This window comes from Myotis lucifugus, unplaced genomic scaffold, assembly GCF_000147115.1.
Source record: "Myotis lucifugus unplaced genomic scaffold, Myoluc2.0 scaffold_5, whole genome shotgun sequence".
Taxonomy (NCBI): Eukaryota; Metazoa; Chordata; class Mammalia; order Chiroptera; family Vespertilionidae; genus Myotis; species Myotis lucifugus.
Genome location: NW_005871053.1, coordinates 143,289 through 166,692, shown reverse-complemented (window position 1 = coordinate 166,692; position 23,404 = coordinate 143,289). Strand labels below are relative to the sequence as shown.

Genomic DNA, 23,404 nt, shown 5'->3' with positions numbered 1-23,404 from the left:
CAGCAACATCTCAGTAGTGTGCAGCTGCCTGGGCCTCCGTCTCAGGAGTCCCAAAGCATTCAGTGCTCGGAGGAGATGAATTTGGAGAGGAGGGTCCTCATATAGACTTGCAGACACTATATTAAAGATAAACAATCATGTTACTGCACAACTTCTCAGAATCTTCGCTGGGCTGTGTCCCAAAACAGGACATGCAGTGTGTGTGGCCAAGGCACATGTGGATGGGGCACAGCGCCCAGGGGCTTTGTGCTTAATCCTGTCCCCCTCTCCCCCTGTTCTACAAGGAGACATTCTTCACAAAACTGAGGCCTGTCTCTGTCTCCTTCTCTCCCAGCCTTAAAAAATCTATGTCTCAATAAATAAACCAGTACACACAAAGAAATTGCTGACATGTCTGCACACAGTGGCCGTGAACAGGCAGACATGCCATCACCTGGGCAGAGCGTGGTGCACAGTCCACCAGGATGTTCTGGGAGACCTTCACTCCCCTCACCCCCACTCCATGCCTCCATTCCTGTAGAACTTATCAAGTATTTGGTGCTTCTAATTAAATTCTGCACAAAATAAGGCCATAATTTGGAAAGACCTCTAATTCTTCTCACATATCATTTTGATAATTGTTAGTTTAACTCGACTGCAGTTGTAGTAAAAACAAACAGGAACTGACCAGGCAACCTTGACATCTGTACTCAGCTTTGAATGTGTCGGAGCAGCTGAGAATACAGTGACACTCCAGCAAGGGCAAACCCAGACACACTGGTGTTGGTGCAGTCACTGTTCTTTTCTTGCTTAGTATTTTTGGCATGCCTTTGAAAAGAGGTAAGGTATGTTCTGTAATTGGTGAGGAAGAGACAGGCTCTGGGACAAGAGCCCACGGCAAGGTCTCACTGTTGAGTGTTGTTTCCACAGGTGGACAGTGACACCATATGGAACGAGGTGCACTCATCGGGGGCAGCCCGCCTGGCTGTGGGCTGCGTGGTGGAGCTGGTCTTCAAGGTGGCCACAGGGGAGCTGAAGGTCAGTGAGCATGCGGTAGAGATGGGCTCCTAGCAGGAAACCTGCCTGGACATTTCCGGGAGAGGGGGAGAAAACAGCCACTGCGACTCCCCCTCTAGACAGGCACAATGAGGCGCAAAGGGGGGACCCTGTTCTGTCAACAGCTGTGAATCAAGAGGAACATTTCCTACATCTGTATAAACATATTACCTAGCTGTCCTCAGAGGTATGGGTCCTCAAGCACTTTATAGTCTTAGAAAGTATTGGAGCACCCCAAAAACTCTTGTGTGTGTAAGTTGTGTCATCAGCATGGACCATATTAGAGATGAAGCCGAGAAACTTTAAAAACATTTATAAATATCTGTATGGCTCAGTAGGTCAGCTGGGTTCTCATAGCTACTTCTGTGTGCTCTCTGGCGACATGCTATTTTGGTTGAAGTACATGAAGAAAGTCAGCCTCACACAGACACGGAATTGGGGAAAGGGGTAGTATATCAATAGCTTTTTGAGGTAATTGTGGATATTCTTTGATGCCGCACCAAAATTCAGCAAGTGGAAGTCTCTTTAATTTAGTTGCAATGTGGCACCTGAAACAGTCAGTGAGCTGTAATTCTTACATGAAAATCCATTGGCCTGTCTTGCACATTGAATAGATCCCGTGTCTACACGTGACCTGTGTAACACTGGTCATTTGGAAATATGGGCTCATTGGGTGATGCATGTCTTTCCAGCCTTGCCCGTCTCACTGCACAGTCAGCACTGTCTTCTGAGTGCCAGGAGGAGTGGTCAATCCAGGTTCCCGAACGTTGGCTCATTTTCACTGAACACTCAGATCTTAGCACGAAGGCTACCACTGAGTGCCACTTTCCCCGAGGACAGCTCACTTGGTTTATTTTTGAGGAAGTCCTATTCACTGCTTTTGAGGAAAACTGGTGCTCCTGCGGGGAGCAGCCAGGCTCAGGTCAGCGGCAGAACTGCTCACACAGCCTCACGCTTCTCTACATGGGACAGGCGTGTGTTCAGGGTCGAGAGTTGATGACATCGATAAGTTTACTGCTTCATTGAGAACATTTTGCCTTTTCCCCTGCAAATGTGTGGCGAAAATCGCACTGCATGTGGGTGCCTGAGTTCCTGCTATGACACTCTCAGTGGGCCCACCAGTGCATCCACACAGTGGCCAGCACAGTAGAAAATGTTAGGGTCATTATGACAGCTGCCCCGCGGGGCACGGGGTGCCCAGGGTCTGTGGTCTGCACTCTTAACACCACTGCACAGAGTCTGTGTGCAGGGAGATGGGTCTGTCTACTGAGTGTATAGACTGACCACACAGCTTCCTGTTGCTGGTGAGACCAAGAGATGCTCATGGAGACTATTTTTATAGTGTATACATTCTGTTCAGTGCACGCATCCTATACAATGTATACATACTGTGCAGTGTATACATTGTACACTGTATACAGCAGCTACAGAGTGTCTTTAAAGTAGATGGTTTTTTAAAGCCTACCTAACCTAGAGGTTCTAACAGAAGGCAGGGGTGTGCAGCTCCCAGCTTCTGAGATATTTCTTCCAGGTGCTGATGGGCTTGTTTTCCACGTGGCCCACTCCCCTGTATACTGAGCTGCAGTGATAATGACAGACCTTCACGTCAAGGCCAAACTGGGACATGACATCTGCCCCACAGCCGAGCCCCTTCTATTTCATCTACACCCAGGGACCCCGTCAGGTTGCTTCCTGGAGAGTCCTGCACTGAGGGTTCTCTCCAGCCCTCCCAGAATCGCACACTGAGCAGTGTCCACCCTGGCCAGCAGGCCAGCAAAGGTAGAAAGTCAGGGATGACTTCCCCTTAGTAACCGCAATCGCCTGTAGACTAGCCATCTCAACAATGCTGCAGTCAGCCCTTTATCCTGTTCCTATCTATGCCCTGGGTTCCGCATAAATCCACATCCTCGAGTGTCCTCTGAGTCTGCTAACCATTCAGTTTGTATGATTTTCTCACTGACGTGAAACCAATCTTTCCTCCCTGTTTGCCCCCACATGTCTGGTATTGTGTGTAGAATGGCTTTGCCGTGGTCCGCCCTCCAGGACATCACGCAGAGGAGAGCACGCCCATGTAAGTAGACACATGGGCCCTGAAGGTGGGGGAGGGGCTGGTGTCTGACTCCTTAAAGGACTGAAGTTGCCACCTGCCAAACCTCCTGTGATGTGGAATGTGCTTGCATGTCTTCCACACCAAGTGTCCCCGATCTAGCATGAGTGACTAACCGAGCAGCTCTGTAGTCAAAGGTCGACTTTGCTGATGGTTGTGATGAAAAGGTGAATCGGAGAATGGAAAGGAATGAAAGGAATCCACAGAATTAGTCTAGACAAGTCAGTTGTTAAGTGTACTGCAAAAAATTGGGAGAGAAAGCTTACATTGTATAGACGAGTCCATGTGGCCCGTCCTTGTTACTGAGCATTCAGGGTCAAACCCTCCACTTGTTTTCAGTATGACCTCTCAGGTAACTGCTTACAGTATGGTGATGATGAAGCTGAAGGCTCTGGGTTATGACCTCATGGCCCGCTCCCTGGACTTTGTTCGGGGTTCGGATTCCCCTGGCTGTGCGCCTCTGAGGCGGTGGCTGAGGTGGTGCATGTGATGTATGGATTGTCCAATCCATCATGTTCGTGGAGAGCCAGTGACTGGTGCACACTCACCTGGGGCAAGGTCACAAGGACTCACTCAGCCTCAGGTGTTGTGCAGAGTGCCTCTGCTGCTTGCAGGGTGAGGTGCCCTCTCACTGGGCTAGGAAACCACCCCAGTGAACACGGTGGCCTCCCCTGGCCAGGAGACAGCCCAGGTGAGTTAGGAGGAGGTGACGTTGGGGCTGTGCCTTGAAGAGTGAGTCGTGGCATGTCACCTGGCAGACAGCACTGTCAGGTGGAGCCAGGAAGGGCAGGGAGGGCAACGCCCTCGTAAAGCCGCTAGACCACAGTGGGAGCACAGACTAATCCGTGATACCCAGAGGACCTCCTGTCATTTCAAATCTGGAGTAAGGGAGTCAGAGCAGAGTTTCAGAAGGCATCATCTTTGTGTAGGAAGAAGGAGGTGGATGTGGGTTGGAGTATTTGCAGCCTCATCTGAGAAGTCGCTGGCTGCCCCATGGCCCAGAGCACTCACTCCAGGCCACCTGGGAGCAGGGCCTTGTCTCAGTGCTCAGAGTGACTTCTAGCTTGAATCTCAGTATTGGATATTCTGAGTAGTAAACCCAAATGACTGCAGTGGGTGACAGAGAGGTGTTTTCAGTGCAGTTTCTCCGCTGTGCACCGAGCTGTAGCCGCACGTCCTAGGGGGCGGCTCCCAGACTGCAGCCTGGATTCCAGTAGCAAAAAGCAGGCCGCCCGGTTCTGTGGGAATTCCACAAAAACAGATTTAGACTGAGAAGACTTTCATTTTTACCTGGATCACTTTCTTAGCTTTTCTTGCTCTCTTGAATAAGACTCTGGAATTACAGTCAGTCAGTGGGGTGCCTGTATACATCATTGTCGTATGTCTTAGAATGTGGAAAGATTGGCAGTGAGCAACTAAACTAGGTCACACGTCTGTGTCTGTGGCCCATGGTGTCTCTTGAGAGGCCAGTAAGAGCGAGATGTTGGTACAAAATGAAATGGATTTTCTTACAGGGAGCCTGGCCGTCTGCACACAGGAGACTGGTCTGTCAATCATAAGCATCAAGTAAGGTTCTCAAACTGCTTGATTAGAAACTGTACATTCACCAGACCCTCTTAAACTCTTGATGGTTCTGTTGCAAGTTACGTAAAAACTGATCTAGCTCTGGGCAGTGTGGCTCGGTTGGGCGTCATCTGTACACTGAATGGTGGCCCTTTTGATTCCTGGGCAGGGCACTTATCCAGGTTGTGGGTTCGCTCCCCAGTATGGGGTGTGCAGGAGGCAGCTCATGGATGTTTACCTCTCTCATCTATTGTTTCTCCCTCTCTCTTCCTCTCTCTCTAAAAAATCTCAAAAAAAAAAAAATACCAAACCTGATCCAATCCTATATTTTTTTCTCCGTTTCTCCTGATTCTCACCTGCAGGGGTTTCTGCTACTTCAACTCCGTGGCTGTTGCAGCCAGACTTCTCCAACAGAGGCTGAACGTGAGCAAGACGCTCATAGTGGACTGGGTAAGGGGCCTCCCTCACCAGGGCAGGGCTGGGGGAGCTGTGATTCTTGCAGGAAGACTGTCCTGTGTAGAGGGAGAAGGCAAGCGTTTCTGCCTCCTTAGACATCTAGATTTGTGGACCTTAGCTTCTGGAAACTATCTCAAAGATTCGGAAAATAAAAGCCCAGACCTGTTACGGATCTATTTCCAACTTCAATAGATGATCCTGCCGATAATTGGGTTCCCAAAATGCCTAGAAATGTGCCAGTGGTTGGGGGCAACCCTGGCAAAGCCTCGCTGAGAAGCAGGTTTAGGAGGAGATGGTGCCTCCGTCTGAGAGCACAGGCCGCACTCTCCCCTGGACCAGTGTGCAGCTTCCCTTGTGAGAAAGCGCCCTTCTTGCCTTGGCACCGGCACCGGAGACCCAGTTTGTGCTGCTTTACGTTCCTTCCCCATTCCCTGTAGGAAGTGCCACTTCTCACAACCCCAGTGCCCCAAAGGGCAAGCTCTAGTTAGAAACGCTGTGACCTCTGAACTCCACAATCAGGGTCATGGGTTCTGGTACTGGAGGTGGATGGTCAAGGTGTTAACTTAATTCTTTTTTTTTGTGGGGGGGGGGGCGGGGGAGTAAAGGGTATTCTCTTGGGTATTTATGATTAATTTTATAAAATTTTAAGGAAAGAAGTTAAGTACACCAGGTAGGAGTATGACTTATAATGCAAAGTCCTCTCACTTTGGATAAGAAAAACCAAACACAACCCAGGATACTGGGCAAGCTCCCAGATGTGGGTGCTGGTCACAGAGTTCCAGGGGCACTTAGGTGGCTGAGGCCGCGCGACTTATGTGGCCTCAGTGAAAACAGAGTCACTGGCTGCAGTGTGCCTGGCGCCTATGTCCCTGAGCCCTTAGTTGCTCCTAACAGAATAACTAGAAATGCTGGGGAGGCGACAGGTGCCATGTGATTTATAATAGCTCAGCCACGTGATCAGCGCAGGCGTGGCTGTAGCAGTTGGCGAAAGTTGGTGACCTGTGCGGAACCTTCAGGGAACCTCACTGAGGCATGTGCTGCCGTGTCCCACAGGGTACAGGTGGTGTGCACCTGCCGCCTGTCTGCACAGCATCAGTGGTTCCTGGTGGCTGGGACTGCGTGTTTGTTTCTCACAACTCCTTATGTACCGTGGTCCCGTGTTTTCTGTAATGAGCACAGATGACTTTTATAAAGAAGAGAAGGATACTAAGCAGTTCTCTGGTATTCCCAATCACTGACATGCAAGCAGCCCCTCATGTGCACACTGTGTGAAGCAGGCCCCTTCTCGGTGGCCTCATGGTCCTGGCCAAGGATGTGGGGCCTAGGGCCTGGTGGAAGCCTGGCCACCCATTGTGGTTAGGAGAAGTGGTTTGTCAATTTAGTTTGGGACCTGGGCCCACAGTGCCGGGTGCCTTGTGCACCTGCCACTCAGCCTGTGGGATAGGCCTGCCCCGCGTTCCCACTCTCCCCACCCCCACCCCCACCGCTTACCCCAGCGTCAGGCACAGAGCTGACCCTTCGCATGTGCTCGAACATCCGCAGCCATGGTCAGAGGAGGGAGGAAGTGGCTCACTTTTCACAAACACAGCCAAGCAAGAAATTAGTCAAGTGATCTGGAAAACTGGCCTCCAGGCAGGGTTGAAACACCAGCCTTTTGTTGCCAAAAGCCTGCAGTCTATTCTGGTGCTAAGAATTCGGGCACAGTCCCGGGACCCTTCCTTTTGGTCCCTGGGGCCCTCTGACCGAGTCCCAGGGGCAAAGGGCTGGCATCCCTGTGAAGTTAGTGGCCTGGCTGGGCTGCTGGGGGACTGAGCCTAGGAGATATCCTGGCATGGCCCAGACTGAGTCCGCTCTCCCTGTTCTCAGGATGTGCACCATGGAAATGGGACCCAGCAGGCCTTCTACAGCGACCCCAATGTCCTCTACATCTCACTGCACCGCTACGACGACGGCAACTTCTTCCCAGGCAGCGGGGCGCCTGACGAGGTACTCAGGGCCTCCTGTAGGTGTGCAGGACTTTGGGAGGAGGTCAAGGCAGGGCTACCCTGGAGACAGAGTGGACATCTGCACAGCAGAAGCAAGGGCTACCCACTCATGGAAACCCCAGAAGGTGACTTGAGGCAGACATTGGCCTGAATTCCATCCCGTGTGTGCACAGCAGCCTGACCTTTGTCTGATGTGTAAGTGAAGGCCTGGAGACCGTTTCCCATTCCAATCTAGGCCGACAGAGGTGTTCCTGAGCAGGGAGCAGGGTGCCCTTCTTCCTCCAGGAATGGCTGCTATGCAGGCCGTGCTCTTGTCCAGTCCCTCGGGCAGGCTGACTGTGCTCTGCTTTCACCTTTGGTGCCAGACAGTGGGCCCCAGGCTCAGAGCCTTCATGACACCCTCAGCCCCAGCCAAGCCTGTGGAGGCCCTAGCAGTGGGGAATCCCACCCTAGGAAACAGCTGCTCCACCTCCAGATCTTATTTCCCGGAAGGAAGTTGAAAGGGCAGCTCGTCTGCAGGCATTTCCTAGTGGCCCTCTGCTGGCCTGTGTCTGTCACTCAGCACAGAGCTGCAGTTCATCCAGGGCCCAGGGAAAGGGTGGCCCCCACTGCATCCACAGGTTAGGTGGGCGGGGCGAGAGCCCCAAATTCTGTGAAAGCATGCCACCATCGGAGTCAGCATGTCAGGGGTTGTAGGGACCAGTGACAGCTCATGAGGAGCACAGCCACAGCTCTGCTGTGGGACCACCAGGGCTGGTCTGTCGAGGGTCTGACACATGTTTCCTTCCCACAGGTGGGCACAGGGCCAGGCGTGGGCTTCAACGTCAACATGGCTTTCACTGGTGGCCTTGACCCCCCCATGGGAGATGCAGAGTACTTGGCAGCCTTCAGGTAACTGTCCTGGCTTCCTGTCCACGGGCATTTAGGGACCTCGAGGAACTCCACCCCCATGTCTCAGTTCCTGTTGACTTTGACCCTCGCCCTCCTTCATAAGCACCCAGATCCCTCTCAGGAGGACCCTCCAGCGTCCCCCGGGTACAACTTCCAGAGACAGACGTTTCTATCTTGCATGTGGAGGGGCGATGCTCTGAGGCCCTAGCGTGCAGTCTCAGTTCCTTGTTGAAGCTGAAGGTGGAATCTTTGAGGCTGTCTTCTGACCTTTGTCTGCAGAGCTCCAGGCTGTGCACTTTGGGTCCCAATGGTTCAGTGAAGGGGTCAGGAGGTGTATTAACGAAAAGTGGGTGTTCAAATCTGGAAGGCTGTGGTCTCCTGACTTAGCTTCCAGAAACCTCTTTGAGAAGACGGGAGACAGAAAAAGATCTTCCTCCTTTATTGATAAACTAGATGGCCTCCCCATTCATGCACTTGCTTGGTGTTATTCTGGGCCCTAGAATTGAGCCTCAGTGTTTGCTTTTGTCATCAAATGGTGATTTCTGGTTTGATCTGGGCCAGACTTAAGTAATTCCTATAGCACAGGTGGCCTCTGTTGACGTTAAAATGGCAGAATGGGCAGCTCAGGGTGGGGCAGGGCCCGCGAGAGGAGGAGAGTTTTATTCAATGGTGAAGTCTGACCATCTCAGAAAACCCAGGAGTTGGTGCCCCGGGGCATCCCCAGTGACTTTCCACCTCCTTCTCTGGAGGCTGAGATTCAGTAAGGACACATCTGGCAAAAGCTTTGCTGAGGGTTCTGCCTCACGTCCCAGTGAGACCTGTGTGGGTCACAGGACCCTTCACAGCATCTGCTCACTCACCTCAGAACAGGGTCCTAGTCCCCAGTATCAGCAGGCGTGTGGGGCCTGCAATGGAGAGGCCTTCGGTCAGCAGCTCCAACAACAGAATTGGTCTGTGAAAATAGGAGCCAGTTGCCTCTTGGAAGACCTACTCTGATTGGCACCGAATTACTTTTTCTCCTGGCCTCATTGGTCTAATTTTGATGTTTCTTCTTACTCTATCACAGGGGTGGGCAAACTTTTTGACTCGAGGGCCACAATGGGTTCTTAAACTGGACAGGAGGGCCGGAACAAAAGCATGGATGGAGTGTTTGTGTGAACTAATATAAATTCAAAGTAAACATCATTACATAAAAGGGTACGGTCTTTTTTTTTTTAGTTTTATTCATTTCAAACGGGCCGGATCCGGCCCGCGGGCCGTAGTTTGCCCACGGCTGCTCTATCAAATATCGTGGAATTTTGATAATTACCCTGCCTAATTTAAGAGAGAAGGAGGCCCCAAAACATCTGACAATTTTCTCATGTGCACAGTTAAATATCAGCTTCATGAAATCTGAACCCGTGTGGCTTCCCCACCTGGGCAGTCGCTGCATGTGCATGGAACAGCCACTCAGCATCACTGTCCCCTCCTGCCTGAGAACCGGCCCTCTCAGGGGGTTCCTTTTGAAATAGGTGTCCAGATGCCACCGTGAGGGGTGTAAACAGTGCCCAAGTGAATGTTGGTGCCACCCAGGGGACCAGGGCACAACACAGCCCACACCTGGTGTAGTGAGAGAAGGCAAAACTTTCTTTAAACTGAGGCTTGAAGTGGTAAAAAGTGGGTAGTCTCTCTTCTTTCAGACCATTTTTCGGGCCAGGTTTGACTGGATTGGCACTTGCAGCTTGTCAGTGCCCTGTGCACTCCGATCCTAGGCGGATGTGTTGGCACCTCCTCTGGCATTTCATTGGTGGTGGGCAGGGTGAGGGGCAGCTAGGCGGCCCTGAAAGTCGTCCCCCTCCCCAGGCCAGCATTTAAGATGAACCTTTCCCTCGGAGTTGCTGTCGACATTCTGTTTTAATCTCCTGCCAAGTGTGTACATGATGATACCTTATCAAATGAGCTTTTTAAAGCTTAAATAACTTCTTTGAAAAGGAAAATTGTGTCGGGTTTTTTTTTTTATTGATTTTAATGTAAAATAGCACTTTGAAGTTTACAATTTATGGTTCCCTGGGCATTGATCGTCGGAGGGGGAAGAGGGTCAGGATCCGTTTTCCCCTTTCTTCTGTGCTGCTCCCCTTGGGGCCCCACGGACAGTGCGTGCCTCAGACGGAGCACCGTGTTCCTCAGACCCTGCCTGCCACATTGCATTTCAGGAGATCAAGCCTGCGATGAAGAGGAGATAAGAAAACTGCCCCTAATGAAATCCAGGAGCAGCGGTGCTTTCTCCTGGGGCGGGAGGCTTGTAGGAGAAAAGGGGGCCTAATTCAAACCAGTGGGGTGAGGCTTTGAAGTTGGCTGAGGAGCTGAGGGCCTGGGCTGGAGGAGATAATGGTGCACTTTCCTTAACCCCTCGCTTACCTGCGGCTGGCAGTCCAGCAGGTCCACCTATCAGCAGTGAGGAAGTGAAATCGGGATTGTCCGTACTCTGATGTCATAATTTGGATTTCATTGTGACATAGTGTCTGAGAGGTGTCAGGGGACCTGCACATCCCAAAGTGGTAATTGCAGTGACCCAGCGATTGAACAGCCGGGCAGGTTCATGTCGCCTTCCCTGGCCTTTCGGGCATGGCGTCAGGTTGAGGCACTTCTGACTTTTGTTATGTCCTTAAGGTGTGTTTTGCTTCTTTCTAACTTTTCTGTTGTGTTGAAATGTCCATGACATTCTGTGTTCTCTCCATGTCTCTTCAACATGTCTCTAAATTTTACCCGAGGACATTCTGCGGTGATTTTAGAAGCAAAAGATGTAAGCTAGAAACTCAGAATTGGGCAGTCTCATGTTCAACTGCCCTGCCCTGGGCGGCGGGAATGGAACAGGTGATCCATGCAGTGCCTGCCCCCTCAGGTGACTTAGACGGGGACCACAGTGCTGCAGCAGGTGCATGTACCCGTGCCCACTCACAAGTCTTGCAGAAGTGAGCTGGCATGGGTGTCGGGGAACAGGGCTTTCCCACAGGAGCCAGTCCAGGCTGTGTGGCTGCTTCCAGGGAGCTGGACCGTGACTCTGACAGTGAGTGTCCAGGGCTCTGACCAGGTGACTAAGGCGGTGTGTTCTGCATGTTTGATGGCTATCTCATGGCAGTTTGGTGACAGAGTTGGTTCCAGGATGGGTGGACTGCACTAGATTCCGTGGACAAGCCCAGGGAAGGATGGCAACCCTGACCAGGATGGGGAACAGGGTGGGAAGGGCCACCTCAGAATGTTGGTGATCAGATAGAACTGAGGGGGGACGGGGGCTCAAGTGCTGGTGGACGAGGGTAGGGGTAGTGGACAGAGAATCAAGAGGAGCAGGTCTGGGCTGGGCGAAGGACGGCACAACAGGGTCAGTGGAGGACAGCGTAGTGGGGTCAATGGTGTTTTAGCAGATTTCCAGGAAACAGCTGGAAAGTGTCCCTCTATTTGGCAGTTGGTAGGGGGCCACTGGTGACTCAGGGAAGACAGTCGGAAGGGGTTAAGACAGAATGCACAGGAGTGAATGGGAGGTGGGAACAAGAGACAGCAAACACACTGCTCTTCTGAGGACCTGGGGGAGGGGACAGGAGCTGGGGGAAGACACAGGCTCGGAGGCAGGCTAGTGCCCAGTGGGGAAGCTGGAGCCCTGCCCAGAGTGAGGCAGAGGCCAAGGTCAGCTTCAAGCAGCAAAGGGCCCTGGCAGTGGAGGTGGCCTTGAGGACAATGTCAGTGAGGCTGTGGGACCCATGAGGGAGGGATGCTGCATGGGTCTGAGGCCTCCTGTGGTGGTGACAGGTGGGGTATGGAGAAGCCTACAGAGCAAGACATGGCAAGAGAGGCAGGGAGGGGAAGGGTGAGAATAGGTTAGAGTCAAGAGGCCCAGGGGCCCAGGGAAGGCGTCCCTCCACCCCCGCGGAGGCTACGGGAGGGAGGGAGGGGTGTGCCCACTTCACCAGGATGACCTCTGAGAGGTGAGGAGGCTGGGAGCAAATGGGCCCCCGGTTTCAGAGCATGAGGGAGGGGGACTGCAGGTGCAGGCAGCAGGCTCTGGAGGGGACTGGTCTTCTCAGTGTGGGGGGAGCTCAGACCAGTCTCAGGATCTAGCTGTGTCCTAGCTGTCTGTGCACCTTCTTTGGCCACCATGCCTGTGGGTAAACAGGAGCAGGGCAGGGCTATGGGCATCACCGCCAGTGGCAGCCAGGCCAGAGCAGATGGGTTCCCGTAATTTCTATGTTTGTTCTGATTCTAACTCTCAGTAGAGTTCAAATACTTGATGGACAGTTGCTCCAGCCACTGGCCCAGTGGCTCTGGTGCAAACATGGTTTTTGTGGCTTTCTCAAAAGATGGGACCCAAAGCACCAAAGTCACAGCATATAATAAATGGAATTTTCAGTCATCACAATGCTGATTGTTGAAATGGTGCCGTCAGTGTGGAAGGCAACCACCTCCTATAAGACGGGGGATGGAGGCGGGTGCGGTCTGTCAGTGTGGCAACTGCTGCTCCTGGTCTGGCCGCTCCAGCACACAGGAATGTCCCAGCTGCAGACACGTGTTACACATCTACAGGAACAGGAAGCACGTGCTATGGAAGGAAGGCTGAGGAGAGCAGGTAGCACTGGCAGCCCAAGCTTCCAGGCACCTCAAGAGAGGAGGCGTCCACAGGCCCATCTGTGTGGATGATGCTTCCAGGGCACCTGGAGGGACAGATCAGCCAGGGCACAGGAGTGGTGTCATGGCAGGATTGTTAACACAGCCCTGTGCCTGCTCAGGAGCATGTGCTTTGTGTAACAGACACCCCTTTGCATTCACAGAATCTGTGAACTTTAGTTACCACGTCCCCATAGACACAATGAAACATGTTAAAATCTGGAACTGGTGCCAGGCATTGAATAGCATCACCATGGTTGTAATGACGTGTGGGGCGGGGTTGGCAAAGTGGGGCGGGGTTGGCAAAGTGGGGCCCTCGTGCCAAATCCGCCATGTGTTTTAAGTCAAGTTTTACTGGGGCACCGTCATGCTAGTGCTCACGCATGGCCGTGTGGCCCGCAGACTGAAAGCTAGCCAAGCCCATCCAGATCCTGTGTTTTGTTCCTTGGGCCCTGATGGATGGTGCCCAAGGCGCACACCCTGAGGCTAGTGCAGAGGTGCTTCCCGGGGAAGTTTATGAACTGCGCTTGGCCTTGGAAAAGGGAATGCAGCGAACTGTTCAAAACCCAGCCTCGTCCGTCTGCTGTGACTCCAGTGTGAGGTTCCAGAAGCGAGTTTCTCAGCTGCCAATGCCTGTTTTCATGGCAGGCACTCAGCCCCACCTGGAGCAGATGAAAGTCACATGGCACAGCCCACGCTCTCCTCCAGGAAGCGCTGGCTCGGGGTCCTTCAGCACTGGGTGGTGCGTGTTCTCGGAGTAGGGCCGGGTGCTCTGCAGCATGGGTTCTGCAGAGACAGGTGGTGGGTTTTCATCACTCCTTCCACCAGAGACCAGGTGGCTTTTCAATGGGATCGCAATCCAGGGTAGTTCCAGAGTAGAGGAACATTTAATTTTGAGCATGTTTGTGCCCTTTGGCAAAGTTGGTACTTTATGGAGTTGACTTTGCTGACTTAAATGGCAATTTCATTCTGTAATAAAAGTCCTTGGCCATGGTGTCCCCAGGGCTCTGCCGTGGGGAAGGACCATGGGCCATGCCTGGTGCCTGTGACCTCCTCCCCCCGAGGGCCTCTGAAGCTCCAAGTGAAGGGAACCAGGACTCAGAGATGAGTCGCTGGGTGAGCTGCGGGAGCACCGAGCAGCCTTTGGTGCAGCAGAAACTGTTTGAGCTGCTCTAAGAAACAGACGGAGAAATTGTGAATGCTGGACTTCCCCCATGGGGCCGGGCAACGCGTCAGCAGAGGCTCCCAGCGCATTTAGATCGTCATGTCCACCTTCCTCTGCCCACTTCAGGGACATGGGCCCCAAGCACCTGAGATTCTGCCCACCTTGCCCACCTCATCTACAGAGGGAGGAAGGAGAGTCTGAGAAACAAGCTTAAATGGCAGATGCCACTGCTGAGTTCCAAATTTAATAGTTCTTCAATCAAAACACAAAGCACATGTTTAAGGGACACACTGACCTCATTACACTGCAGGCTCCCAGGTGGTAGTTTTGTGTTCAGTGTTTTTTCTGTATTCAAGTAAACCTTTTTCCTTCTTTCCCTCATATAACATAACCCCAAACCTCTCAGTGGTGTGTGTATTTTTCACTATCAATTCTCTTTAATGTGACCATCAGTTTTCCCTTTAAAAATCTCAAGTGTAGAATTCCTTTTTAACCAACCCGATGCAGCACCGTTGCAAGTGTGCGTATGGTCATTTGTTGCTAACATGGCCCTTGGGGTGAGTGGAAGGAGGTAGGAGGGCTTCCTCAGGGCCAGGGCTGCTGAAGGGCTCTCCCACCTCCTCAGCCACACGGCCCTGTGTCCCTGGTGCCAGGGGCATGGCTGTGCCCATCTTGAATCAGGGCCAGTGAGCAGAACCATCCGCACCTTTGGGGAGGACTCTTAGCAGCCCTGGTAGCTGGCTCCACTTCCCCATGTTGGTGCAGCTGGTGCTGGGCATTACAGACCACCTCCACGGTCTGCAGCGAAAGCCTCCTACAAAACCACCAGTGCGTAGCTCGACCTAAGCATTCGTACAGGACCTTGTTGGTTTGGACTTTTTAGATTGTGAAATCTATCAGCTGTCAGATCCCAGCTTCCATGGGAGCCCTCAGCCCACTAACCTTGAGGGGAACTGTGGCAGGCACATTCAGTGACCAAGCAGCCCTCCCTATCTGTGTCCCCGCTGCCTCAGTGTTGCCTTCTCCTACCCTTTGCAGAATGGTGGTCATGCCAATCGCAAACGAGTTTGCCCCGGATGTGGTGCTGGTGTCAGCAGGCTTCGACGCCGTGGAGGGCCACCCCACACCTCTGGGCGGCTACAACCTCTCTGCCAAATGTAAGTCGGGTTTTCAGGAGCTTAACGGGACCTGCTGTCTCTGTGGCCAGCTGTGCTGTGTCTCACATCTCCCCTTCAATGACCTTTCTAGAGATGTGACAGTGTGGGCAGCCCCAGAAAACCAATGGAGGCAGCAGGATGCTGTGGACCAGGAGGCCGCAGGCACTCCTCACTGAAGGTCATGCAACTCACAGTGCTGACCTGGGGGGCTCGTGCTCAGCTGGGAGCATACAGGCCACTCTAAGGGCCAGGTCTCCAGTTCGACTGAGAACTGGTGTGGTTGCCCACATTGAGGGCAGGAATAGACCCTAAAGACTGTGAGGGGGGTAGCTGAGAGCAGGTTCAGTTCAGATTTGGAGGGAGCAGGGAGCCCCAGATTATGGGCTCATCTAAGGATTTGCATTAGATCAGCGGTTCTCAACCTATGGGTCTCGACCCCTTTGGCGGTCGAACGACCCTTTCACAGGGGTCGCCTAAGACCATCCTGCATATCAGATATTTACATTACGATTCATAACAGTAGCAACATTACAGTTATGAAGTAGCAACGAAAATAATGTTATGGTTGGGTCACAACATGAGGAACTGTATTTAAAGGGCCAGAAGGTTGAGAACCACTGCATTAGATGAAGGCCCTGCTTTCGTTATGGGAGGGAGTCCTGTGAAAATTGCCTTCCCACAAGGGTGAGGCCTCTGCTTATGCCGTCACAGCAAGTCACATCAGAGACCTACTGGCGTGGAACCTTGGTCCACAGAAAGGCCCTGGGCACCCCCACACCTGCCTGGCCACCACCCTCCCCACCCCCACCCCCCCTCTGTGGTGGTCACAGAAATCTAGGTCCTGGGACTCTCCCAGGACACTCTGGGGGCCCCTTGTGCCGACCCCATGGGTGCAGATGGCCAAAGAGAGCCTGTCGTCTCTCCCCTCCCACAGGGAGAGTGTGGGTCACCAGAGAAGAAAGAGGTCAAACCAAGGGCTATGCTGGCATAGCCGTGCTCCAGTGCAGGACCCCTCAGATCCACCTGAACCCGGGCAGTGTGGTTTAGTGGCGAGGAAGTGACCAAGCAGCCTGGAGCCTGTGTCCCTGTTTCCATCAGAGACAAACCAGGGCTTTAGGAGGTTGCAGTGCCCACTGCTGCCAGCGTGGGGCCGGGTCTGCCGATGGCCACCTGGCACTGGGGTTGCTGACCAGTATGGCATGGTTTTCACAGGCTCTTTAATAAATGTCAGGCTGTTCTGGCCAAGGGTGGTAATTATCATTACCCATCAGGCGTTTCTGCCTGTGGGAGGGTGATGTGGGTGCAACGGAGGGAACATGGCTATTGATGAAAGCCAGACACGGATGTCAGAGTCTTAGAGGGGCACATGCAGCATTGATGTGTGTGCCGGAGTGTGTGTTCATGCGTGTGCCCAGCACACCCCCTAACCAGAACCCCTGGCCTCAGGGATGGACATGGCCATGCCTCCGAGGCTGCCCACAGCTGCCCTGCTCCAGGCGCCCTGTCTCCTGGCCTCTGGTCCCCATGTGAGAAAGCCTGGGGGCCCATCCCCATCCCCCAAGCGAGGTGATTTGCAGCATTATGAAATCAAAGCACTGAAACCGTAATTCCTGCTCTCACACAGATCAAACAGGATCCCAAACCGAATTCCTCGATGAATTTATTGCGATCGAACCTGGCTTCCATTATGAGCCACGGTGTGCCAGCCCCCTGGGTCTGTAATGTGATGTAATGCACTTCTGGACGCTTTGATCTGCTGCCAGCGTCGGCCCTGCACCCGCCCTGCCCTCTACTTGTATCTCCCTTTTCCCGTTGCAGGTTTCGGGTACCTGACGAAGCAGCTGATGGGCTTGGCTGGCGGCCGGATAGTTCTGGCCCTGGAGGGGGGCCACGACCTCACGGCCATTTGTGACGCCTCGGAAGCATGTGTTTCTGCTTTGCTGGGAAATGAGGTAGGAGGACCGGAGACCCATGGCTGCTGCATGCAGGCTTCAGACCCAGACTCAGACCCAGACCCAGTATATGGGCCACTTCACTTGCTTCCAACTCAGTTTTTGATGTCCCCCCCACCCCCACTCAGGCAACACATCTGACAAAACTGCTTGATTATGGCCACAAGGAGGTGAGCAAAAGGATCATCAAGAACCCTTCCTCTTAAAAAGATGGTTCAGGGTCCTGTGTTTTGAAGGGGCTCACCTTCATGTGTGAGTCACCTGGAGAGGACTGTCAGTTTCCTCCTTCAGAGGTTCTAAGGCAGGTTCCAGGAGTGGCGTCTCTGAGAGTCTCGGGCCCTGAGTGAGAGGCCTCTGCCTCCCGGGCTCACAGACACCAGGTCAGGCTCTGCACAGTGTCCCCACTAAGGCCCAGGACACAGTCAGGGAGACGCAGTAGCTGGACCAAAGGGGCTCAAGGATCTGGACCAGGGGAGGCAACTTTCGAGGTTGGAGGAGAGCCACGGGGAGAGCTGCACTCCAGGCCAACGTGGGCCAGGGAAGGGCAGGGTGGTGGGAGGGATGCCTCCAGGGATGTCCAGCCCGCTGAGTGGCCACACTTCCTGAAACCTTAAATTCACCCACAGACCTTTGGATATGGGGCCACACCTCTGTCCCCTGAGCCCATCAGAGGTTCATGGAGCGGGTTCAGGATCCCCCTAGTGTAGTTTCTCTTGTTGCTTTGAACGTCACACATGGGTCCTAGAGATGAGCTGGCTGGTGTTTGGGGAGCTCCGGTGAGTGCCCTAGATTAGAGGCCCAACCACACAGAGAGGTGCCAGGGCCCCTGCTCTCATGCCGTCCCGTCCCCTGGGACTCATCTCCCTCACCCATCAGACACGGTGACTGAGCACACTCCTCAGTCGGGTCAGGGCTACCAGGTGTTCAGTCAGGGGCCGTTATCTCTGCAGCTGCCCTCCTGCTGGTCAACACCAAGAGCGCAAGGCTCCTGTTAAGGCCCATCTTGGGTGCGGCACCCTCATAAGTTCATTGCTCAGTGGGGCTCTGTCCCCAGCTTCTGGCCTGTGGGGCTGAGTGCCTGAGAGGCCTCCCCCTGGAGGCAGTCACTGGGAGCCCACCCTGGCCGGTCCTGAGGCTACCCTCTTAGACCCACCCACCCCACTCCCCCCGAAACACAGCTGACAGGGCCCGTAAGGCATGTGGGGAGATGCAGAGTGGGGCTCCGAGCAGGTGCTCCAAGCTCCATGTTGAACTTCACTGCATCCGCCACACTGGGGAGATAGCCAGTTGCAGAGAGGTCTCCTGTGATGTGAGGTAGCACCCTTTCCTGGAGCTGTTCCCAGTCCGCGTTATTCCCTGTGACTTGCATGAACTGACAGAAGGTAGGCTGCGGGCAGGAGGAGGAGGGGTATGGCCAGTGTCCTGCCAGGCTCAGGAGGGACAGAGATGACAGGTGGCATGTGGAAGCAAAGGTGAGGTATCACCCAGGTTCGGGCCCCAGCCCAGCTGAGTGACAATGACCTGATGTGGGGTTGGGTCCACGGGAAGCTGTGTGTGTCCTCCCTGTGAGATGGCCTGCAGAGGAGAGCCAGGCCAGGTGCCTTGGGGAGTGGGCACCTGGGAGGAAGGCCATAGCTCTGTCTGCCCCTCTCAAGGGCCAGTCCTAAGGAGGGTGGCCTGAGTGAGCACCATCCTTGGGGTGGGGGGATCCTGAACCCATTCTGTAACCCTCTGCTGGGCTCAGGGAACAGAGGTGTGGCCCCATATCCAGCATGCTTCCTGGGGCTGCAGTTGTGGAGGAGGTGCTCAGGCTGGAGGAGACAGTAGTGTGGTCCCAGCTCCGTGCAGGTCCTATGGCGCTCCAGCCAGCCCCCACTCCCCGGCCCCCTTGCTTGTTGTGGATGGTGTTCATTTTAAGCCAGGTCACAAGCAGATCAAAGGTCCTGGTGGCATCCATGTCTGGTCAGCGGGTTAGCGATATGCTTGAACATTCCCGAATAAAATGCCAGTGTGCTTTTTAAAGTGCTCATAGAATTTCACCTAGCCTTTCTTCACATAAAACAATCTTCTCCCTTTCTAGCTAAAGTTAAAAGGCAACTGACTTATGTATTTAAACCATCCCAAACCTTTTTGATTCTTCAAGTTATTTTAAAATAACAATAGAGAACTGAGCTTTCAACTAGGGCCTGTCCCTTCTTCCTGCTTCACTCTTCTGACAAGAAAATGTTCCTTTACTTACACACATCAAAAAGCAGGAAACACTGGTTTATCAAGGTCTCTTAAAAATATTTTTAATGCAAGAAAGTTGGACGGAGCCCCACTTCTCTGCCCTGCGGCCTTTGAAGTGGATTGATGTACGGCGTGTTGGACGACTTGGTGCACACAACGGGCAGCCAGCTGTGGCCAACATAGCCACCTGGTGGGGAGAGAGGCAGGGGAGAGGCAAGAGCACAGCCTACGATAGGAGACCAGCGCTGTGCCGAGGCCCACATTGCTCCCAAGAGCCATTTTATTGAACAGTTTGGGCTTTATTTGCAACTATTGGTGACAACTGACTGTGAAAACTCAAACGTTTTGCAGGAGCAGTGTAAACGGAGGTATAGGGAGTCCAGCAGGTGGAGGGCTGAAATGAGCAGTGAGGGACCATCATTTCTCATGTCACCCCAAAGGCAGCGTTTGGTTTGGGCCAATTTTCTGGTTAATCATGTGGCATATCAGGGATCAATGCCATCATTTCATTCAACCCAACTCCGAGATCAGTGAAGGAGTTCACAGAGGATGAGGTGGAGCCGCAGTGTTGGGAGAAAAGGCTTTCACTGGAAATTTAGCAACTGTGTTATGTTGTTACACTTTGGGAAAGGTGTGGCTGTGACAAAACACAGTGATTAAAAACAGCTGTGTGAGAGACAGAGACAGACACTGAGTCCACTCAGTCTGGGAGCTGGTTATCTGCTTTTAGTCGGCCATCTCCCCCTCACTCACACACGCTCATACACTCACACTCACAGGCATATTTGCACATGCTCACACAATCATGCATACACACACTTGCAAGTCATGTTTATATACATGCTCATCATGTTTACACACTTGCAGTCATGTTTACACATCACAGTCATGCTTACAAATGCACACGCTTGCACAGTCATGCTTGCACTCACACTCAGCCATACTTATACTCACAATCATGTTTACACATGCTCACAGTCATGCTTACACATGCTCACACTCCTGGCCAGGGTCACCTCCTGCCAGCAGTGGCCGTAGTTTCAGCTGTGTGCAGGCCCATGTCGGGGGCACAGGCCCCAGTGCATGTGTGTTTGCTTTAGGGCAGTGCATGCCTCCTGTCTGTCCAGTCTCCTGAGTCCTTGCTAGCAACACTCGGAAGGTGGGCCCTCGCCCGTCCTTCAAAGGTGAAGGAGCTGTGCCCACACACAGACCATCCTCCTCACCCTGGTCATTGTCACAGCAGGATGTAGGGAAACAGTGACAGTTGGCGCCCCCCCCCCCCCCCCCGGGCCTCCTTTGTAAAATGGGTAAGAAAGTCATCCTAGTTGCCAGCCACCTAGCTCAGCAAAAGGGTAGCTCACAGTCAAGAGTAGGATGCCATCTTGGGCCCTGTCCTTGCTTGCTCAGCAGGTTCAGTATGCCCAGCACTGACTGCCAAGCTCCCACTGTGGGTCCCTGGCAGCAAGAAACTCCTGTGTTCACAGCACTCAGCTTTGGTGACTGATTTTTTTTTTTCCAGAGAGAAATGGAGAAGGAAAGAGAGAACCATTAGTGATGAGAATCATTGATCAGCTGCCTCCTTCACGCCCTCCACTGGGGATCGAGCCCGTAACCCAGGCATGTGCCTTGACTAGGAATCCAACCTCCTATAGGTCGATGCTCAACCACTGAGCCACGCCAGCCGGGCTGATTTTATTTTCATACCTCATTCTCTTCCTAGAGGATTTGGCAACTATAAAAATATGAGACAGGAGAGCCAGAAAGCCAGACTGGAGCATGAGGGGGAGATGAGTTGCGCTGGCCCTAGGTCAGTCTAAGGACACAGCACTGTTCTCGCCACACCTTTTCCCCTACTCAGGGAGGGAGTGATGGGGGCTTTCTGAGCATTTGGTTACTGAAGAAGAGCCGCCACATGGCACACCAGCGTCTCCAGCATGTTAGGGTGGCATGTCACCCACTGGCCTAGTTTCCAGGCACAGCAGCTGAGGCCTCCAAGCCTGAGCTGATTGGGAGTGTGGGCTTCGTGTTCTCTGAAACACATGCCCCAAATCTCCCAGAGAGAAAGAATGGGGAAGGGGTGCACTCACCCCGGAAGGCATCATCCTGCCACTCTGCAGGTGACAGGACCTCCTAGGAAGAGCGGGCCGGGGCCTCTCCCACAGGTCTCCCAAAAACTAGCCTCTCCCAGCCAATGTCGCTCATGGTTGGGCATCGACCCATGCACCAAGAGGTCTTTGGTTTGATAACCTGTCAGGCATGTGCTCAGGTTGTGGGCTCAATCCCCAACAGGTGTACAGGAGGCAGCCAATCCGTGTTTCTCTCTTTCCTCTCTCTCTAAAAAACAAAAAACATTTTTAAAAAAGAAAAAGATCCCAGCCAGTGTTGCTCAGTGGTTGAACGTCAACCCATGAACCAGGTCACAGTTTGATTTCCCAGTCAAGGGCACATGCCCGGGCTGTGGACTTGATTCCCAGTGGGGGGGTGCAGGGGACAGCCAATCGGTGATTCTCTCTCATCACTGATGTTTCTATTTCTCCCTCTCCCTCTCTGAAATCAATAAACATTTTAAAAAAAGAAAAACTAGCCTCTTTCTGGTGTCATCCTGGCACATGCACTCTCTGTGCCCTCCCCAGCCAGGCAGGGTTTTTTTCACATGAGGGCCTGAGGCAGCAGGTGGGGAGGGCTGGGCAGCCTGCCCAGCTGGCCCCCATTTAGGGAGAAGGGTGCTGTCACCACAGATGTACTTCCTTACTCTGCTGTTTACCAAGTCTCAAGCCTTTAACCTTTTTTAAGAAGGAATTTGGGTTATTAGTTCTCTTATGATTTATTTTTGCTTTTTAAAAATTGTTGAAAACCAACATGAGAACAGGTTACCAACTTGTTACCAGCTTTCCTGGGCCACCTGGTGCTGACTCGGTGGAGGATTCACCGCCCACTCAAGTCACCCTGAAGTAACTGTGTAGAGGGACAGGTCTGGTAGTGTCACCACTGGGCCTGACAGGTAGCTGTGGGGTTCCCGTGCGGCTGTGGAAGTGCTCGGGGCAGCAGGGATGTGTGGGGGATGCCATGGACATAAAGAGGGAATTGGAGCCACAGGTGGGTGGAAGGGCCAGGCTGGCAGCATAGAACTGGGCCTAGGAGGCCCCTCTGAAAGCAGCCACAGGAAGATGGGAGCAGGCAAAGGTGCTGCAGAGAACCCTCTGAGCCACCAGTGTTGTCAGACAGGGTAATACTTTGAGGGGTGAGTCCCCTCTTCCTGGCCCCTTTTTCTTAAGTCCAGGCGAGAAGCAGTCAGTATCTCTGGTGGTGGAGCAGAGCCTGGCGCTAAGAGGCGCCCATCAAGGCTCGTGGAAAGAATTGGTTCAGTACAAGCCAGTAGCATCTCATCACTCATGCTTTATTCCACTTATGCATAGCGGCCTTGCCTTAAAAACCCAGGTCCACAATCGCCCTTTTACCTTCCCTTTGTTATTCAATGAAACCAGTAGAAACACACCCAGTCTCTGCCTTTGGTGCTGGCCTGAGTTTGTTTCCTTCTATCCTTCACACGCAGGCAGCACCTCCGGCTTTCCTGTCCACTGCCCAGGTCTCCAGAGAAGCCAGAGATGCAGCCGAGGGCCCTGATCACTCTCCCGCTAGATCGCTCCCATTCTTTCCCCTTAATTCCACGTAACTTCACATGGCAGAGGGATTTGCGCTCAGGACAGGACCCTTCTTCATGGCTCATGCCCTACTTCACAAGCGAGTGAGAGCTCCACCCCCAGACGCCTTGCCAGGTGCTGGGGACAGAGAGACAGTGAGCCTCAGGTGCTGCACTAATGCTCGGGAATGGGGATGGAGGGGGTGCCGGCCAGCAGTGACATGTCACAGGGCTAAGACATGACGAGGCTGAGGGTGACGGGAAAAGGTGACTTACATGACCCTGGAGGGCTAGCCACCACCATTGTATTGGTCCCACTGGGGAGAGTGGCTGGGGAGAGCGGCGTGGGGAACCAACTGGAGATGGAGCAGCAGCAGTAGTAACTTCCTCCCGTGTATGCACATGCACCCCTCTGCTTCAGAATGACTGATAACTTATACAATGCGTTACTTTTTAAAACACTGGTAAAACAAGATTCTAGCAAAATATTAAAGTTGGCACCTAATGATTGGGACACCATAGGCTGTACTGAATAGCGACCTCAAAATCTCAACGGCTTGTTTTCTGCTGGAGCTTCATGTCCAGCAAG

The 23,404-nt window shown here is 53.1% G+C and overlaps 1 protein-coding gene across 11 annotated transcripts in view; it reads left to right on the top strand.

The window, feature by feature from the left end:
* The window catches only part of HDAC4 (histone deacetylase 4), a 166,788-nt gene that overhangs the window by 116,451 nt on the left and 26,933 nt on the right, over positions 1-23,404 (top strand). For 3 of the 11 annotated variants that reach the window (XM_023743817.1, XM_023743819.1, XM_023743831.1), the window contains exons 17-25: positions 910-1,017; positions 3,051-3,106; positions 5,068-5,155; positions 7,028-7,147; positions 7,940-8,037; positions 14,876-14,994; positions 16,619-16,708; positions 16,813-16,946; positions 17,075-17,116. In XM_023743817.1, the coding sequence (XP_023599585.1) occupies positions 910-1,017; positions 3,051-3,106; positions 5,068-5,155; positions 7,028-7,147; positions 7,940-8,037; positions 14,876-14,994; positions 16,619-16,708; positions 16,813-16,946; positions 17,075-17,116 (855 nt within the window). Of the gene's footprint in view, positions 1-909; positions 1,018-3,050; positions 3,107-5,067; positions 5,156-7,027; positions 7,148-7,939; positions 8,038-14,875; positions 14,995-16,618; positions 16,709-16,812; positions 16,947-17,074; positions 17,117-23,404 lie in introns of those variants that run through there. The other 8 variants (XM_023743823.1, XM_023743828.1, XM_023743837.1 and 5 more) reach the window with 6 other exon arrangements.